Source organism: Hyla sarda, chromosome 7 (assembly GCF_029499605.1).
Source record: "Hyla sarda isolate aHylSar1 chromosome 7, aHylSar1.hap1, whole genome shotgun sequence".
In the NCBI taxonomy this organism is placed as follows: Eukaryota; Metazoa; Chordata; class Amphibia; order Anura; family Hylidae; genus Hyla; species Hyla sarda.
This window is the reverse complement of record NC_079195.1, coordinates 233676564-233696646: the sequence shown is the minus strand read 5'-3', so window position 1 is coordinate 233696646 and position 20083 is coordinate 233676564. Positions and strand designations below refer to the sequence as shown.

At 45.7% G+C, this 20083-nt stretch overlaps 1 protein-coding gene and 1 long non-coding RNA gene across 5 annotated transcripts in view; one reads left to right on the top strand and one right to left on the bottom strand.

Moving 5' to 3' along the window:
* The window catches only part of LOC130283508 (uncharacterized), a 115518-nt gene that overhangs the window by 45431 nt on the left and 50004 nt on the right, over positions 1 to 20083 (top strand). For 2 of the 4 annotated variants that reach the window (XR_008846724.1, XR_008846721.1), the window contains one exon: positions 5784 to 6027. The exons of 1 other annotated variant lie outside the window; for it this stretch is intronic. This is a non-coding gene — a long non-coding RNA (uncharacterized LOC130283508). Of the gene's footprint in view, positions 1 to 5751; positions 6028 to 20083 lie in introns of those variants that run through there. One more of the 4 variants, XR_008846722.1, reaches the window with a different exon arrangement.
* Positions 1 to 20083, bottom strand: part of EIF2B3 (eukaryotic translation initiation factor 2B subunit gamma) — a 44409-nt gene that overhangs the window by 19112 nt on the left and 5214 nt on the right. The window contains exons 2-6 of the mRNA XM_056533113.1: positions 17520 to 17674; positions 17071 to 17213; positions 6530 to 6689; positions 6037 to 6148; positions 4594 to 4683 (exon numbers count right to left, since the gene is read on the bottom strand). Coding sequence (XP_056389088.1) covers positions 4594 to 4683; positions 6037 to 6148; positions 6530 to 6689; positions 17071 to 17213; positions 17520 to 17673 — 659 coding nt within the window. The 5' untranslated portion in view covers position 17674. The remainder of the gene's footprint in view (positions 1 to 4593; positions 4684 to 6036; positions 6149 to 6529; positions 6690 to 17070; positions 17214 to 17519; positions 17675 to 20083) is intronic.

Genomic DNA, 20083 nt, shown 5'->3' with positions numbered 1-20083 from the left:
GAGACATCTGATGAGTCTTCCGGCGAGTCTGACAATGCCGAGGTCACAGACTCCGATTTTGATGATGATGAGGATGCGGGGTTCACGGCGGACCAGCATGTCGCCAGCACTGAGGTGCCAAATGAAGCCATATTAGACTCTCAGGGCCAACCATTGTTCAACCCTGATGAAATTACACACCCACGCTCAGGTGATTGGGCGCCTCTACCTCATGTAGCGCAATACATTGAGTATTGGACTAGACGGTCTTTGGACCGAGTGAATCGCAATAAATTGCGTGCTGAATGTCCCAGGCCATATATAGCCAAGAAAGTTGCGGTCACCCCAGAAATAGACCCGGTGCTTCTCAAATATTTAACGCGGTCTGGTAAATATTCTAAGAAAGGAATTGAGCGGTCGTTTAAGACGATCCAAGACCGCATCTTAGATGTCCTAGGTCCGCTCACAAAGATTTTAAATCTGTCGGAGCAGGCGGCCTCATCGGCCCAACCGGTTGACCTATCGCAACTCAGGGGATGGGCCCAACGTGCTGTTTGTATGCTGGGCAACGCGAACACGACCTGTTCAGTGGAGCGCCGTCGCTCAATCCTCATGAAGCTGGAACCCCAGCTGAGCCATTTAGCGGAGAATGAACCAGGCCCTTCCGCTGAAGGTCTCCTTTTTGGGGAAGACCTTATTAAAAACATCAATAAATTTGTGAGCCTTTTCTCCAGCCTGGATAAGGCGCAAACCTCATTGAAAAAGACCGGTCAACCGACCAAGGTTTTTGGCAAGGCCGGTAGAGGCAGAGGGCGATCTGCCGGCCGCACTAACCAATATAGGCCCTATACAAGACCACCAAACCAGCAGTTCACTCCTGCTCAACAACAATATGCCCTACCCATGGCTCAACCGGCGCCATTTTTCCCTCCTCGAGGACGACCCTGGAGGGGACGCGGAGGTCGCGGATTCCCTAGATCTCGGCCACCGACCGGTGAGTACATTCCCACTTTCAATTCCACACACAGTAGTGGGGGGCAGACTGACGTATTTTTCCCACGTCTGGTCCACGATTACGGCAGACGTGTGGATCCTCAATACGGATACCGGATAGAGTTCCAATCCCTTCCCGATCTGAACGTTGTACCTCAACCCATTCGGTTCTCTACTCAAAACATGGAGCTCATAGACAACGAGCTCCAAGAGCTTTTGTCCAAAGGAGCGGTGCTGGAGGTAGACCCCTTATCACCCGGATTTGTCAGCAACATCTTCTTAGTGAAGAAGAAAGATGGCGGTTATCGCCCAGTGATCAACCTGAGGGACCTCTACCAACATGTGGTTTACCGCCATTTCAAAATGGAGGGAATCCATCTATTACGCGATCTTCTCTGGCCAGGGGACTGGCTAGTGAAAATCGACCTGAAGGACGCGTATCTGACCGTTCCCATACACCATACCTCCCAACCTTTCCTAAGGTTTCTGTGGAGGGACCGAATGTGGCAGTTCACCTGCCTTCCGTTCGGATTGTCCTCTGCCCCTTGGTGTTTCACCAAACTGCTCAAACCAGTGATGGCTGTTCTTCGGAGCAGAGGCGTTCGCCTTATCATCTATCTGGACGATCTACTCATTATGGCACGTTCCAGAACGCAGGCCTGGCTACACAGCCAGTGGGCGATCTCGTTGATGGAGGAACTTGGTTTCCTCATCAATCACAAAAAATCGGTGCTGATACCCTCGCAAGAGATGGAATTCCTGGGTTTCCTAGTGGATACCAAGAGAGCCATCCTGCTGTTACCAAAATCGAAATTAGCCCTGATCCGCAAAGAAATCAGGGCAACGTTACGCAAGGGTCAGGTATCCTTGCGTATGATTGCTCGCATAGTCGGCCTGTTGTCGGCCTCTATTCAAGCAATTTTTCCGGCTCCACTCCATTATCGAGCCCTACAAAGACTCAAGACCCTCCATCTTCGCCAGGGTCTCAAATATGCGGACGAGGTTCCCCTCTGTCCGGAGTCTGTAAAGGAACTGTTGTGGTGGCTTCGCCACGCCGTCGAATGGAACGGCAGGACAATTTTCAACTCCTGCCCGGACATTATTCTAGAATCCGATGCGAGTCGCCAAGGTTGGGGTGCTCGTTGCGGTCTAGACACTACCGGAGGGAGATGGTCCGTAGAGGAATCTCTCCTCCATATCAATGCTTTAGAACTCCTGGCGGCATTCTTCGCTATCAGGAGTTTTCTCTCTCACACTTCCAACAAGTGTGTGCTTTTGCGTATGGACAACGTGGCAGCAGTTCAGTATGTCAACCGCCTTGGGGGCACGAGGTCCAAAGTGCTGGCGGACATCGCGTCCGAATTTTGGCACTTTTGTCTGTCCCGGAATATCTTTCCAGTGGTGGAATATCTCCCCGGGATATCCAATACTGTGGCGGATTGGAATTCGCGCTACCTGACAGATTCCAGCGACTGGTCGCTGGACCGTCCGATTTTTCTGGCATTACGAGACCTTTGGGGTCCATTACATACGGACCTTTTTGCCTCTCGTCTCAACCGGCAATTACCCCGTTTTTACAGCTGGAGGCCGGATCCGGAAGCGTCAGCAGTGGACGCATTCAGTCAGATTTGGTCACGGGGGACGCATTATGCGTTTCCTCCGTTCAATTTGATTACCAGAACCCTTCTCCAAGTAGCGAGTCAGAGGGCAACGGTCGAGCTGATCACCCCTTGGTGGCCAACGCAACCGTGGTTTCCCCTACTGCTGGGGATGGCGATCGATTATCCGCGATTGATTCCCCACTCACCTCAACTTCTCTCGAACCCGATCAAGGGTTGTCACCCTCTCATGTTGGACGGCAATCTTCCACTCTTAGCGTGGTTGGTTTCGGGATCCCTGACGCCGGTGGCGACCTTTCACAATCGGCTAGAGACCTTCTCGCCTTGGCCTGGGCCCCAGGGACTAGATCGGCGTATCGATCTGCCTGGGCCCTGTGGGTTCGTTGGTGTGATCAACGGCAAATTGATGCCGTTCAAGCACCTGTTTCAGTCGTAGTGAATTATTTAGCGGACTCTTTTGAGTCTGGCAAATCCTATAGTTCACTAAATGTCTATCGTTCTGCCATATCGGCATATCATTGTCCAGTAGATGCGTTACCTGTAGGTAAACATCCTCTGGTATGTAGGCTTTTAAGGGGAGTAAAATTTAAACGTCCCCCTCGTCCTAGATACCAGTCGACTTGGGATGTCTCCCGTGTACTTGAACTTTTTTCCGCTTGGGAGGACAATGATGTCCTGTCCTTGAAACACTTATCTTTTAAACTTACAACCCTTTTATGCTTAGTATCCATAAAAAGGGTATCGGATGTAAAAGCATTGGATGTTACCAGGCGACAATTTTCGCCTGATGGGGTACGGTTTTCTGTGGTTCGCAGAACTAAGACGAGACTTCAAACAGTCTTCTATCCCTTTTTTCCTGACCATCCGCGCCTTTGTGTGGTGCGATGTCTGCAACGGTATGAGGAGCGGACTGCACAATTGCGGTCTGTTGCTTATAATCAATTATTAGTCTCCTATGTCAAGCCTCATCTTCCGGTAACCTCGGCTACCTTAGCCAGGTGGGTGAGGGCAGCCATGGATTTGGCTGGTATTGACGTTTCTCTTTTTGGTGCCCACTCTTCTAGAGGGGCGATGGCCACTAAGGTGGTCACGTCAGGGGGTTCACTCTCGGACCTTTTATTAGCTGCTGATTGGTCGTCTGAGTCGACCTTTAGGCAGTTCTATTTTCGGCCGCAGGAACATGTTTCTGTGTCTGTCCTATGAACGTGTATGTTCACATATTTCCTGATTAAACTTGTTTAGCTTTAAACTTGCAAGATATGAGCCTCCTGTCTGATATATAAATCGGGATTTTCCTAGCTAACGTGACGGAAAATCTAAGTTATATGAAGACAGGAGGCGAGTATCTTCCCTCCCTTCCCACCCTGTTACGGTGTGTTTTCTCGTTTCAGGATATTGAAGAACGGATCCTGCATCTACGCAGCAAAGTATGAGAAGTCCCTGAGTGACAGCTGTTCTGTTTTGTTCCAGTTGAAACACAGTTGCTGGGGGCCCAGTTGGCCCTGACGTCTAGTTCCGGAGGTGGAATTCGTTTGCCGTCGGAGTGTATCCAGGGTATCCAGATGCCGTGCGCTGTTCCGAAGTTCGCACGAAAGAAAGAGGAAGAGGAGGTCCAGCCAGCCCCTTATATAGGGTCTCCGTCCCAGGGGAGGGGATTCCAAGGGCTGCTGGGAGTTGTAGTTTTAATGAAATTTTTTCTAATGTTAATGAAATAAATTCTCTGTAATTTTTCTGCTATGGGCATTAAAAAGAAAGGTTTAATGCAAGATACTCGCCTCCTGTCTTCATATAACTTAGATTTTCCGTCACGTTAGCTAGGAAAATCCCGATTTATATCCTGTATTATACTCCAGAGCTGTACTCACTATTCTGCTGGTAGGGTCCTTGTGTACATACATTACATTACTTATCCTGTACTGATCCTGAGTTATATCCTGTATTATACTCCAGAGATGTACTCACTATTCTGCTGGTAGGGTCCTTGTGTACATACATTACTTACTCATTGTTAGCTAAGAAATCCAGCACGTATTTACGCAGACAGTACAGATGCGCGTCCATCATTCCCATCTTCATTTGAATCCGCGGATACCTATGAATAGATGTGATGAGATTTAATAACCACTACTGACCACCAGCCCAGAGAACATAGAGATTGTCACCCATCTTTCCACTGATCCTGAACACCATATAAATCTGCACTGTACTTCCTGTGTCAGTTTTAGCTTTATATTCACATACCAGAAAGCTCAGGATGAATTGTGTACTGATCCTTCCTATGTAGGTGAACACTGCAGGAGACTGAATTGTAGCAGAAGATGTTTCTTTACACAGAAAAGTCAATGATGCCGACACTGCCCATAGATTACTAAGTATCATTAACTCTTCATCTGTCCTCCTCTGCAGTGATCCCCTGTCTGGAAGGTATCTGTAGCTCAGTTCATCCTGGGCCCCCTGATTCATTAATAAAATGTCAGAACTGCAGTGAAGACTGACACACACGCAGAGCAAATATAAGGCTTTATAATGATTTGACCCTGAGCACCAGTCAAATTTAGCAGAATTTTTTTTTTAAGTCAACATCCCAAAGACGGCTCAAGGAAGATTTTTCTTCACAGCACAGGATGCAGACAGCCCCTTATATAATGTCCAATGAGAGTGGGGGACACAGGAAAATAGAGAATCAGAGAGCTTGACCCCCTGGTCTGGTCATGATTGACATGGGTCATAGGTCAATTGGTTCAAAGGTCGGGGGTCACAGAATCTCTGCAGGTGTGAAGGCCTCACAGTCATCTCTCAGGTTTCATGGAGAAGAAGCTCAAACTGCAGTCAAATATCTGGGGGTGACGATCATATCCAGAGCGCCCAAAGGTGAAACCGACACATTGTACAAGATCAATCTGCCTGAAACAAAAACTGTCCGCTCTGCCAATAACAACCAATCACAGCCCTGCTAAAATGAAAGCTGGGCTGTAATTGGTTGTTATGGACAATGCCATTGGTTTCAGACTGATTGATAAATGGACCAATGTAAATCCATTTTATCAGCTACATATTGTTATGTATCAGCTAAGAGTTATGTATCGATCATGTGTTATTATGTTTCAGCTATGATTTATATAGAGGCTATTATAAAGTTTAACAAATTGAGGATATGCAGACCATAAGGACCTGCACAACATTTTTCTTCAGCACCAGACCCTTTTCGCAGCGCGCAGAGGTTACAGTCAGTGACGCCTCCAGCAGCTATGAGGGTTGACAACATTTCTGGAAGCTGATAGTGACCACATGTGAGACATTGCTCAGACCTCCCATCATTCAGCACAGGCGTCCTGTAATCTCAGTGATTCATCACCTCCGGCGCCCCCTGAAGCTACACACCTGGGACTAACAGCTGCGGGACACCACAGTCCTTACTGACCTACAGGAACACCATGTGACTCACCGCTGGAAGATGCACTTCTTCAGGTCCAGTCCGTCATCCAGGTCCTCCTCATTGGCCAGAAGCAGGAGGCGGGATCCGCTGTCATCCACCCCGATGAAATCCCGCTCCTCCACTGTCAACAAAAACGGGAAATCATCTACATCCGCTGATACAGCCCGCAAGAAGGAGACCTATACTACTCTGCAGGAAACACAGCACAATAATACAGTTTAAGATTATAGTGGGGATTAGGACTGTCTCCAGGTTTCTTGTGTTTTTAAACTTTTCATTAAAGTTTCATTTTGTTCAGTGGAGAATATTCTCCTGTCACCACATTACTTAGTAAGGGCTTTTTCTTCCCAATAACTTTAATTGGCAAAACATGCAGAAGTTAAAATGTATTTCCTGTCCAGTTTGCTACAATGTTTCAGTGCAGGTAAAAATGATTGCTAAGCAGCAGTCCTGAGTGTTTAGCTGTGTCAGATGTAGCGCTATGTGCATGTCCACCACTCACCAGACTTCTGCTTCCCTTTCTGACCAGGGACGTGCTCGCTGGGCTCTGGCGCTTTCTGCATGAGCATGGCGAGGGTAGCATTGTGCGCCCGGAACAAGTCAACGACTTCATGTAAAGCGACTTCTGTGATGAGGTCGCAGCTGACCACCAGGACATCGCTCTAATGTGAAGCAATGGAGTCAGACAGGTGTCAAAATTCAAAATGATTATAGTGGTCAGTTACAGAAAACCACTCCAGTCACCTCCAGGGCTGCCTTCACAATCCTTATACTCCAGTCACCTCCAGAGCTGCATTCACAATCCTTATACTACAGTTACTCCCAAATCGTCTTCGCCAGGCTTGTACTACAATCACTCTAGAGCTGCATTCACAATCCTCATACTTAAAGGGGTTTTCCGGCCAAAGAGCAGCACCTGCATTCTATGCGGGGCTGTCTCCATAGACGTGAATGGGGGGGGGGGGCATGGCGTTACTTCACGTCCCCAGATGCGGAAATAAAGAGCTTTCTGAGACTGGAAACACAGCCCCCCATAAAATGTAAGTGCTGCACAGAGATTGCGGGGGGTACCAGCGGCGGGCCCCTGTGATCACACATCTTATTCCCTATCCTTTGGATAAGGGATAAGATGTCTTTGGCCAGAATACCCCATTAATTCACCGCCAGAGCTGCATTCACAATCCTCATACTTAATTCACCTCCAGAGCTGCTGCAATCACAATGCTTATACTCTAGTCATTTCCAGAGCTGCATTCACAAGCATTATACTACAGTTACTCCAGAATCGTATTCACCAGGCTTATACTACAATCACTCTAGAGCTGCATTCTCAATTCTCATACTTAATTCACCTCCAGAGCTGCATTCACAATGCTTATACTCCAGTCATTTCCAGAGCTGCATTTACAATCCTTATACTCCAGTCCCCTCCAGAGCTTAATTTACAATCCTTATACTTCAGTCATCTCCAGAGCTGCATTCAACACAAGTCATAAAAAATAAAATACAATATACAAAATAAACAACAGTAAATGTGCAGTAAATACACAAGTTGAATAACTGCTGCAGATTTGTGTTGTGGATTTTCTGTGCAGTTTCATGTATCAATAAAAGCCTCTGATAAAATCTACAATACCCCCAGAACACTGCAAAAAATTCACACCGTGTATGCTTAGCAGATTATGTTCCTTCCCGCTACAAAAATTATTCTGTTATCCTCCCATCACATCTAGAGCTGCATTCAATATTCTTACACTGCAAAAGTCCGAACTAATAAAACTTATTTATCCCGCATGGCAAATGTCCTAAAAAACCAAAACCCAATGCCAGAATTGCTTTTTTCGTGGGCACATTGCCTCTCCAAAACGGGGGTACAGAAATGATACATTTCTGGAAATTTTTAAAGCCATGAAAATTTTTTTTCCCCACAAAAAATAACATTTTAAAATGTTAAAAAAAAAAAAGTAATTTTTGGTTAACCCCCTTAAGGACAGACCCATTTTTTACCTCAATGACCAGGCTCTTTTTAATTTTTTTATTTGACATGTATCTCTTTAACCCCTTAAAGGGGTACTCCGCCCCTAGACATCTTATCCCCTATCCAAAGGATAGGGGATAAGATGTCAGATCGCTGCGGTCCCGCTGCTGGGGAGCCAGGGGATCCCCGCTGTGGCACCGCGCCATCATTACAGCACAGAGCGAGTTCGCTCTGCACGTAATGACGGGCGATACAGGGGCCGGAGCATCGTTATGTCAGGGCTCCGCCCCTCGTGACGTCACATCCCGCCCCTTTCAATACAAGTCTATGGGAGGGGACGTGGAGGTAGTCACGCCCCCTACCATAGACTTGCATTAAGGGGACGGGCCGTGATGTCATGAGGGGCGGAGCCATGAAGTCACCCTGCTCCGTCCCCTGTATCCCCCGTCATTACGCACAGCGCGAATTCGCCGGGCTCCCCAGCAGCGGCACCGAGGCGATCTGACATCTTATCCCCCATCCTTTGGATAGGGGATAAGATGTCTAGAGACGGAGTACCCCTTTAATGACCAAGCCCATTTTCACCTCAAGGACCAGGCCAATTTTATTTTTGCGTTTTCATTTTTTCCTCCTCGCCTTCTAAAATCCATAACTCCTTTATATTTCCATGTACAGACCCATATAAGGGCTTGTTTTTTGTGTGACCAATTGTACGTTGTAGTGAAACCTTTCATTTTACCATAAAATGTACGGTGAACCCCCCAAAAAAAAATTTTAGGGAGGAAATTTAAATGAAAACCAACATTTTGCACATTTTGGAGGTTTTGTTTTCACACTGTACACTTTACGGTAAAAATGACGTGATCTTTGTTCTGTGGGTCAATACGATTAAAATGATACCTATGGCTAGATACTTTTATATTTTTGTACCGCTTAAAAAAATCAAAAATCTAAAATCGCCCTATTTTGACCACCTATAACTTTTTCATTTTTCCGTATATAGGGCGGTATGAGGGCTCATTTTTTGCGCCGTCATCTGTAAATTTTTTTAGATACCACATTTGCATATATAAGACTTTTAGATCATTTTTTATAAAATTTTTTGAATAAAAATGTGACAAAAAAGCTGCATTTGTGGACTTTAATTTTTTCCGTTTACGCCATTCACCGTACGGGATCATTAACATTATATTTTGATAGTTTGGACATTTACGCACGTGGCGATACCAAATATGTTTATTTTTTTTTAAATTACGCTTTTTGGGGGTAAAATGGGAAAAACGGACAATTTTTATTGGGGGAGGGGATTTTTCCCTTTTTAACTTTTTATTTTTACATTTTTCAACTTTTTTTTATTTTTATTTTTTTACACTTTTCATGTCCCCATGGGGGACTATCTATAGCAATGGTTTGATTGCTAATACTGTGCAGTGCTATGTATAGGACATAGCACTGCTCAGTATTATCGGTGATCTTCTGCTCTGGTCTGCTCGATTGCAGACCAGAGGAGAAGACGCCGGGAGACGGCCGGAGCTAGGTAAGGGGACCTCCGGCTGTCATGCTGGATGATCGGATCCCCGCGGCAGTGCTGCGGGCGGTAAGATCATCCAATCAAAGTGCCACAATGCCGCAGATGCCGTGATCTGTATTGATCACGGCATCGGAGGGGTTAATGGCGGACATCCGCGCGATCGCTAGCAGCCGGAACCTGCCATGTATGACGCGAGCACCCTTCCAATGCTCTCGGTCATACACAGGACGTAAATGTACGTCCTGGTGCGGGAAGTCCCGCCAAACCAGGACGTACATTTACGTCCGTGGTCAAGGGGTTGAATGGTAATAACTTTAGAACGCTTTTTCTGAGCGGAGCGATTCTGAGAGTTTTTTCGTGACATATTGTACTTTATATAAGTGGTGCATTTTCGTTGACACATGCAGCATTTTTTGTGAAAAACCAAAATATTGTGAAAAACTGGAAAAATTTGGCGTTTATTTTTTATGGTGTACACAGTACGGTAAAAGTGATGTTATATTTATTCTGTACGATTATGGCGATACCCATTTTATGTCGCTTTCTATGTTCTTTTTCCTTTTCTGAGCAAAATAATTTTTCTGCCATTCATTTTCCAACATCCGTAAAATTTTTATTTTTTGTCCTACGCCATTAAGTAAACGAGTAAGAGCTTATTTTGTGCAGGATGAGCTGTAATTTTTATTGGTATCATTTTGGCGACACGTTCTACCTTTTCATCTTTTTTATTCCACTATTTGTACCAAAATTGGCAAATTTTGCACTTTTTTTGATGTTTCTTTTTTTTTACGGTGTTCACCGTGCGGGATAATTTACATTATAGTTTTATAGTACACGTCAATACGGACGTGGCAATACCAATTATGTATATGATTTGTGTTTTTGATCTTTTTTGGTGATAATACAGGGCTTTTATATTGGGAAATTGGCATTTTTTTTATTTATTTTTTTACACTTCATACTTTTATTGAAGAATTTTATTCAATTTTTTTTTACACTTTTTACAGGTTATACTATGCTGCAATACATTTGTACTGCAGCACAGTATGACCCGATCAGCTGCACACAGCACAGCCTGTGCGATCCAGCCTGTGGCTTCCTTAGCAGACAGTCAGGAGGACATGATCTGACCTCCTGCTGCCATAGCAACCAACGGCGACCAGCGATCGTATTGCGGCGCCGCCGCCGTTGGTAAACAGGGGGAGAGCGCTCCCCCTGTCAACACCATAGATGCCGTGATCAGGACTGATCACGGCATCTACGGGGTTAATGCTGCTGGGATCATCGCAATCGCGGCTCCGGCAGCTGCGGTGGGACTCCGGCTGTGAATGACAGCCAGGTCCCGCCGCCGATCTCCTGCGCTGCCGCAGTGCCGGAGATCGTTATGACGTATGCATACTTCACATCTCGCGAATGTGTCGGGTGCTGGGACGTATGCATACGTCCTATAGCGGGAAGGGGTTAAATGATGTAGTGGAGCAGCTTTAAAAATTGGAAATCACTTGGAACATGAAATGCAGCATATATATATATATATATATTATATATATATATACCCGTAAATGTTGGCAACCATGAATTTCTAGAAAATGAAGTATTCCTCACAGGAAAGGATTGCAGTAACACAGGTTTTGCTATACACATGTTTATTCCCTTTGTGTGTATTGGAACTAAACCAAAAAAGGAGGAAAAAAGCAAATTGGACATAATGTCACCAAACTCCAAAAATGGTCTGGACAAAATTATAACCGGTAACAGGTGTGGGCAATATAAAAATCACACCTGAAAGCAGAAAAACAGGAGAGAAGTTCACTTAGTCTTTGCATTGTGTGTGTCTGTGTGTGCCACACTAAGCATGGACAACAGAAAGAGAAGAGAACTGTCTGAGGACTTGGGAACCAAAATTGTGGAAAAATATCAACAATCTCCAGAGATCTAGATTTGCCTTTGTCCACAGTGCGCAACATTATCAAGAAGTTTACAACCCATGGCACTGTAGATAATCTCTCTGGGCGTGGATGGAAGAGAAAAATTGATGAAAGGTGTAAACGCAGGATAGTCCGGATGGTGGATAAGCAGCCCCAAACAAGTTCCAAAGATATTCAAGCTGTCCTGCAGTCAAGCTGTCCTGCATAGGAGGACCCCACTATGGAGGAGACCCAGGAAGACCCCACTATGGAGGAGACCCAGGAGGACCCCACTATGGAGGAGACCCAGGAGGACCCCACTATAGAGGAGACCCAGGAGGACCCCACTGCTGACACAGAGACATAAAAAATCAAGACTACATTTTGCCAAAATGAACTTGAGTAACCAAAATCCTTCTGGGAAAACGTCTTGTGGACAGATGAGACCAAGATAGTGCTTTTTGGTAAAGCAAATCATTCTACTGTTTACCGAAAACGGAATGAGGCCTACAAAGAAAAGAGCACAGTACCTACAGTGACATATGGTGGAGGTCAGTGATGTTTTGGGCTGTTTTGCTGCCTCTGGCACTGGGGGCCTTGAATGTGTACCAGACATCATGAAATCTGAGGATTACCAATGGATTTTGGGTCGCACTTTACAGCCCAGTGTCAGAAAGCTGGGTTTGTGTCCGAGATCTTGGGTCTTCCAGCCGGACAATGACCCAAACATACATCAAAAAGCCCCAGAAATGGATGACAACAAAGCGCTGGAGAGTCCTGAAGTGTCAGCAATGAGTCCAGATCTAAATCCCATTGATCACCTGTGGAAAGATCTTATAAATTACTGTCGGGAAAAGGCGCCGTCCAATAAGAGACCTGGAGCAGTTTGTAAAGGAAGAGTCGTCCAACATTCTGGATGAGAGGTGTAAGAAGCTTATTGATGGTTATAGGAAGAGTGGTCCAACATTCCGGCTGAGAGGTGTAAGAAGCTAATTGATGCTTATAGGAAGAGTGGTCCAACATTCCGGCTGAGAGGTGTAAGAAGCTTATTGATGCTTATAGGAAGAGTGGTCCAACATTCCGGCTGAGAGGTGAAAGAAGCTTATTGATGCTTATAGGAAGAGTGGTCCAACATTCCGTCTGAGAGGTGTAAGAAGCTTATTGATGGTTATAGGAAGAGTGGTCCAACATTCCGGCTGAGAGGTGTAAGAAGCTTATTGATGCTTATAGGAAGAGTGGTCCAACATTCCGTCTGAGAGGTGTAAGAAGCTAATTGATGCTTATAGGAAGACACTGATTTCACTTATTTTTTCCAAAGGGTGTGCAACCAAACATTAAGTTAAGGGGCCAATAATTTTGTCCAGACCATTTTTGGAGTTTGGTGACATTATGTCCAATTTTCTTTTTTTCCTCCTTTTTTGGTTTAGTTCCAATACACAAAGGGAATAAACATGTGTATAGCAAAACCTGTGTTACTGCAATCCTTTTCTGTGAGAAATACTTCATTTTCTTAAAAAACTTCAGGGGTGCCAACATTTACGGCCATGACTGTATATACTGCTAAAGATAAACGTTCAGCTTAATCAATGGTAATAAACTACATCTGCTTTTTAAACTTTATTTTTGCTACAAATGGAAAAACCTTCATTGCGTTTATCAATGAGAAAAGCACCAAATGAATTGAAAACATTTTGTTTCCTCTGGAGTACCCCTTTAGGGTACATTCAGACGAGCAGATCCACAGCATAATTTACGCTGCGGATCCGCTGCCGAAGGACCCCTACAAGATGCCTCAGATGTGAAGGTGTGTCTTTGCTCCCTGGTACTTAAGGACCAAGGGTGTACCAGTACACCCTTGGGAATTTCGGTCCCCGCCGGCGGGGACCGGACCAGGATGACTGCTGATATCTATCAGCAGGCATCCGGTGCGTATGCCCAGGGGGGTCCTGAGACCCCCCCATGTCAGCGATTTCCGCAAATCACCGGTGAATTCACACTGGCGATTTGCGACGATTCCGGGTCATACGGGTCTCCAGTGACCCGGAGAATGAGGGGGATCGGGGTTGTCCAAGACACCCACAATCCCCCTGAAGGGATAGGAATGAGGGGGCAGGGGTGCCACCCCTCCCATCCCTGCTATTGGTCGATCAGAAGCGATCGACCAATAGCAGATCGGGGGGGTCCCCCGCTCTGCCCACCCACTGTTGTCCAGGCAGAGCAGGGCAACCGTTGGTGACCGGCGCCGGAGGTCACTTACCCTCGGCAGCGATCCTCGGCGGCGGCGAGGACGTGCGGTTGGCTCATGGATCCTACGGAAACCGGTGAGTAGTTGCCTAGCAACATCTGAGGGCTACAGTTTGAGACCACTATACAGTGGCCTCTAAACTGTAGCCCTCCAGATGTTGCAAAACTGCAAATCCCAGCATGCCCAAACAACAAACAGCTGTCTCGGCATGCTGGGAGTTGTAGTTGCGTACCTCCAGCTGTTGCATAACTACATTTCCCAGCATGCCCTTCGGCGATCAGTACATGCTGGGAGTTGTAGTTTTGCAACAGCTGGAGGCACACTGGTTGGAAAATACTGTGTTAGGTAACAGAATCTAACTGAAGGTTTTCCAACCTGTGTGCCTTCAGCTGTTGCAAAACTACAACTGCCAGCATGCACGGTCTGTCAGTGAATGCTGGAAGTTGTAGTTTTGCAATAGCTGGAGGTTTGCCCCCTCCATGTGAAAGTACAGGGTACATGGGTTTTCCGCCGCATGACAAACACCTAGCGGGAAACTCACCGTAAACCTCCGCCAGTGTGAATGTACCCTAAAAACACTACACTACACTAACACATAATAAAGGGTAAAACACTACATATACACCCCCTTACACTGCCCCCCCCCCCAATAAAAATGGAAAACGTATTGTACGGCAGTGTTTCCAAAACGGAACCTCCAGCTGTTGTAAAACAACAACTCCCAGCATTTCCGGACAGCCATTGACTGTCCAGGCATGCTGGGAGTTTAGCAACAGCTGGAGGCACCCAGTTTGGGAATCACTGGCGTAGAATACCCCTATGTCCACCCCTATTCAATACCTAATATAGTCCTCAAATGCGCATGGCGCTCTCTCACTTTGGAGCCCTGTCGTATTTCAAGGAAACAGTTTAGTTCCACATATGGGGTATTTCCGTACTCGGGAGAAATTGCGTTACAAATTTTGGGGGGGCTTTTTCTCCTTTTACCCTTTATGAAAAGGAAAAGTTGGGGTCTACACCAGCCTGTTAAAAATTCCCCCAAAATTTGTACAAGTTCTCCTGAGTACGGAAATACCCCATATGTGGACGTAAAATGCTCTGTGGACGCACAACAAGGCTCAGGAGTGAGAGCGCACTATGCACATTTGAGGCCTAAATTAGTGATTTGCACAGGGGTGGTTGATTTTACAGCGGTTCTGACATAAACGCAAAAAAATAAATACCCACATGTGACCCCATTTTGGAAACTACACCCCAAATAAAATTTGTAACCCCATTTCTTCTGAGGAAGAACATACCCCATATGTGGATGTAAAGTGCTCTGTGGGCACACTACAATGCTCAGAAGAGAAGGAGCGCCATTGGGCTTTTAGATAGAGAATTTGTCCGGAATTGAAGGCCATGTGTGTTTACAAAGCCCCCATAGTGCCAGAACAATGGACCCCCCCATGTGACCCAATTTTGAAAACTTCTCTCCTCATGTAATGTAATAAGGGGTGCAGCGAGCATTTACGTGGTGTTTGACAGATTTTTGGAACAGTGGTCCGTGAAAATGAAAAATGTTATCATTCATTTGCACAGCCCACTGTTCCAAAGATCTGTCAAACGCCAGTGGGGTGTAAATGCTCACTGCACCCCTTATTACATTCTGTGAGGGGTGTAATTTCCAAAATGGGGTCACATGTGGGGGGGGGGTAGTCACGTGGGGGGGGGGGGGTCCACTGTTCTGGCACCATGGGGGATTTGTAAACGCACAAATTCTCTCTCCAAAAGCCCAATGGCGCTCCTTCTCTTCTAAGCATTGTAGTTCGCCAGCAGAGCACTTTACATCCACACATGGGGTATTTCCATACTCAGAAGAGATGGGGTTAAAAATTTGGGGGGGCATTTTCTCCCATTACCCTTTGTAAAAATGGTAAATTTGGGGGACAAAAAACTGCACTTTAGTGAAAAAATTATTTTTATTTACACATCTGACTTTAACGAAAAGTCGTCAAACACCTGTGGGGTGTTAAGGCTCACTGTACCCCTTGTTACACGCCCTAAGGGGTGTAGTTTACAAAATTGTATGCCATGTGTTTAATATTTTTTTTGTTGTTCTGGCACCATAGGGGCTTCCTAAATGTGACATGCCCCCCAAAAACCATTTCAGCAAAATTCACTCTCCAAAATCTCATTGTCGCTCCTTCCCTTCTGAGCCCTCTACGGCGCCCACCTTACTCGAGAGAAATTGGGTTACATATTTTGGGGGCTTTTTCTCCTATTACCCCTTGTAAAAATTCAAAAACTGGGTCTACAAGAACATGAGAGTGTAAAAAATGAAGATTTTGAATTTTCTCTTTCAATTTGCTGCTAATCCTGTGAAACACCTAAAGGGATAACAAACTTACTGAATGTCATTTTGAATACTTTGAGGGGTGCAGTTTTTATAATGGGGTCATTTATGGGGTATTTCTAATAAGAAGGCCCTTCCAATCCACTTCAAACTGAACTGGTCCCTGAAAATTTTCAATTTTGAAAATTTTGCGAAAAATTGATAAATTGCTGCTGAACTTTGAAGCCTCTGATGTCTCCAAAAGTAAAACCATCTCAACTTTCTGATGCAAATATAAAGTAGACATATAATTTATGTGAATCAATATAGAATTTATTTGGAATGTCTATTTTCCTGATAAGCAGAGAGCTTCAAAGTTAGAAAAATGCAAAATTTTCTATTTTTTCATAAAATTTTGGAATTTTTCACCAAGAAATTATGAAAGTATCGACAAAAATTTACCACTTACATAAAGTAGAATATGTCACGAAAAAACTGTCTCGGAATCAGAATGAAAAGTTATTAATGCTTAAAGTGAAAGTGGTCAGATGTGCAAAAAACGCTCTGGTCCTTAAGGTGAAAAGGAGCTTGGTCCTTAAGGGGTTAAGGCATTGGTATCAAAACATGGGATACATGGCAAAAAAATAATAATTTATAGTAAAACACAACAAAAAATAAAATTGGTGTTGCGGTATCGCACTGATCTGTTATCGTCGCTTTCTACTCTATAGTAAATTGCATCAAAATGAAACCCCCAAAATGTGTTTGTTTTTAAAACTATATAGTGCAAAAAAGAAAACATAAAAGACAGAAAATGGCTGTGGGGGGGGGGGGGGGGGGGAGATGTACAGGACACAGACTGATGCAGATGCCTTATAATCTCCAGCAGGGCGGCGCAATGAAGTGTAAGCTTAGGCAGCGACAGTATATATCAGGGTTTCCTATACAGGGTGCCTCTAGCTGGCAGCTGAAAAGCCTTTCGCTGTCTGGGCATGCTGGAAGTTGTAGTTTTGCAACAGCTGGAGGCACCCTGGTTGGGAAACAATGCTCTATATAAGGTCATTTTACCTTGATCTTCTGGTGGATGTAGCGCAGGGAGTCGGCGGTCCCCATCTCGGACGCCTTATCCTCGGGCAGACACACGACGTCCACCTTCATCTTCGTGTCCGGGAAGTATTTCTGCACCTCCCGAGTGGTGACCACGATGACCTCTACGACCACAGAAACCGCACATTAACATCGCCCCGAAAGTGACCCAGGAAATTCTGGAGTCATTTATTATATTCTATTAGATACTGGGAAAGCTGGGTGTCTGGGTATCACCCAGCTTTTCTGGAGCTGTTTATACAGGCGATCAGAGTGCTTATCACAACGTGACTACATACATTTACCATTCAGGATAGCTTAATGCCAACCCCATTGGGAGGTGTAATATGGCAGCCATGTTGGTTGTCACCCAGCTTTCCCAGGAGCAGATGGTATACATTCAGCCGTTTGTCTCTTCTACCAGGACTTACCCTCGAATCCCGCTCGCTCCAGCATGTTCAGTGGGTACCACAGCAGAGGTTTATTGCCCACAGGGAGCAGCGGCTTCGGGATGCCGGTGGTGAGGTCCTGCATTCGGGACCCCCCATAAACCGCCATCACCACCGCTTGTAACTCCACCGCCATCCTGCAGGGGGCAGAAAGAACATCACATTCAATCCTTGTCATTCACAAAAGTTTCATTGTATCATAAAGCAAAAATTCCGAAACTTTCTCGCAGATTTTACACAGTTTCTACTCATTGTCACAATCTCTGATTGCTGTAAGTGAATGAGAACATCCAGAAGCTGGGAACAAATAAGAGACAAAGTTTAGAGTCGCCGTGCTGAGTCCTCAACGAACCTCTTGATATAGTTGGGTGAAATGTGTGGAAGTGCAGCTCGGATCTCAGTCTAGGGCAGTGTTTCACAACCAGTGTGCCTCCAGCTGTTGCAAAACTACAACCCCCCGGCATGCCCGGACAGCCGTTGGCTGTCCGGGCATGCTGGGAGTTGTAGTTTTGCAACAGCTGGCAGCACCCTGTTAGAAACCACTCTCTTAGAGGCAATATCCTGTTATGACCCAACACTTACATTTTCCCTGCACTAGTACAATGTATCAAAAGGATCAGAATTGGTGAAAGATCTGTGCTGCTGCCAGTGACTTTATTTAACCCATTAACGACATAGGACGTAAATGTGCGTCCTGGTGCCCTGGTACTTAACATACATTTGCGTCCTGTACATGACCGCCAGCACCGGAGTGGTGCTTGTGTCATGCGCGGCAGGTCCCGGCTGCTATTAGCAGCCAGGGACCCGCCGGTAATGGCGCACATCAGTGATCCCGCTGATATGTGCCATTAACCCCTCCGATGCCATGATCAATACAGATCACAACATCTTCGCCAGTGCGATCACTAAAATGGATGATCGCCCGCGGCGCTGCCGTGGGGATCCGATCATCCATAATGGCGGACAGAGGTCCCCTCAACTGCCAGCGTCCGTCTCCTGGGGTCTTCTGTTCTGGTCTGAGATCGAGCAAAAAGATAACCGATAACACTGATCAGTGCTATGTCCTATGCATAGCACTTAACAGTATTAGCAATAAAATGACTGATATAGATAGTACCCTATGGGGACTATTAAAGTGTAAAAAATTAAAATAGTAAAAACTTTTTTTTTTTTTAAATCCCTCCCCCCCCCAATAAAAATTTAAGTAATCTGTAAGCGTAAAAAAATAATTAACATATTTGGTATTGCCGCGTGCGTAAGAGTCTGAACAATAAAAATATATTGTTAACCATCCCGTGCAGTGAACGGCGTACATGTAAAAAAAAAAAAAAAGTCCAAAATTGCTGCTTTTTTGTCACATAATTCCCCCCCCCCCCCAAAAAAAAAAATGTAAATTTCATACATGCATATGGAGTATAAAAAAAATAAATTGAGCCCTCATACCGCCGCTTATAAGGAAAAATGAAGAAGTTACAGGTCGTCTAAATAGAGGGATTTTAAACGCACTAAATTGGTTAAAAAGTTTGCGATTTTTTTTTTTAAATGGTATAATAATGGAAAAGTACTTAATCTTGGGTATCATTTTAATCGTGTTGACCCACAGAAGAAAACCAGTCATTTTTACCATAAATGTTACCACGTGAAAACGAAACCTTCCAAAATTAGCTAAATTGCTGTTTTCTTTTCAATTTACCCACACAAATAGTATTTTTTTTTCGCCATACATTTTGTGGTAAAATGAGTGATGTCATTACAAAGAACTACTGGTCGCGCAAAAAACAAGCCCTCAGACTAGTCTGTAGATGGAAATCTAAAAGAGTTATGATTTTTAGAAGGCGAGGAGGAAAAAACTAAAAGGCAAAAATAAAATTGGCTGCGTCCTTAAAGGAGTAGTCCAGTGGTGATTCAGTGGTGAGCAACTTATCCCCTATCCTAAGGATAGGGGATAAGTTGCAGATCGCGGGGGGTCCGACCGCTGGGGCCCCCTGCGATCTCCTGTACGGAGCCCCGACAGCCCGCGGGAAGGGGGCGTGTCGACCTCCGCACGAGGCGGCGGCCGACACGCCCCCTCAATACAACTCTATGGCAGAGCCGAAGCGCTGCCTTCGGCAATCTCCGGCTCTGCCATAGAGATGTATTGAGGGGGCGTGTCGGCCGCCGCCTCGTGCGGGGGTCGACACCCGCTATCTCGGCGGAGAGCCGGGGCCCCGTACAGAGAGATCGCAGGGGGCCCCAGCGGTCGGACCCCCCGCGATCTCAAACTTATCCCCTATCCTTAGGATAGGGGATAAGTTTTTCACCACTGGACTACCCCTTTAAAGGACAACTGCAGCGGTATGACACTTATCCCCTATCCACAGGGGGGATAAGTGTTCGATTGCTGGGACCCCCCCTCGATCTTTCTAACGGGGCGCCGTCATTAGCGCTCATGGTGACGTAGCGTTGACCTAGAGGGGTGACGCCCCATGCAGTTCTCTATGGGAGAGGCGGGGAGGCAGCATTCGTGCCTCCCCGTCTCCCCCATAGCTGTATGGAGGAGGCGTGCC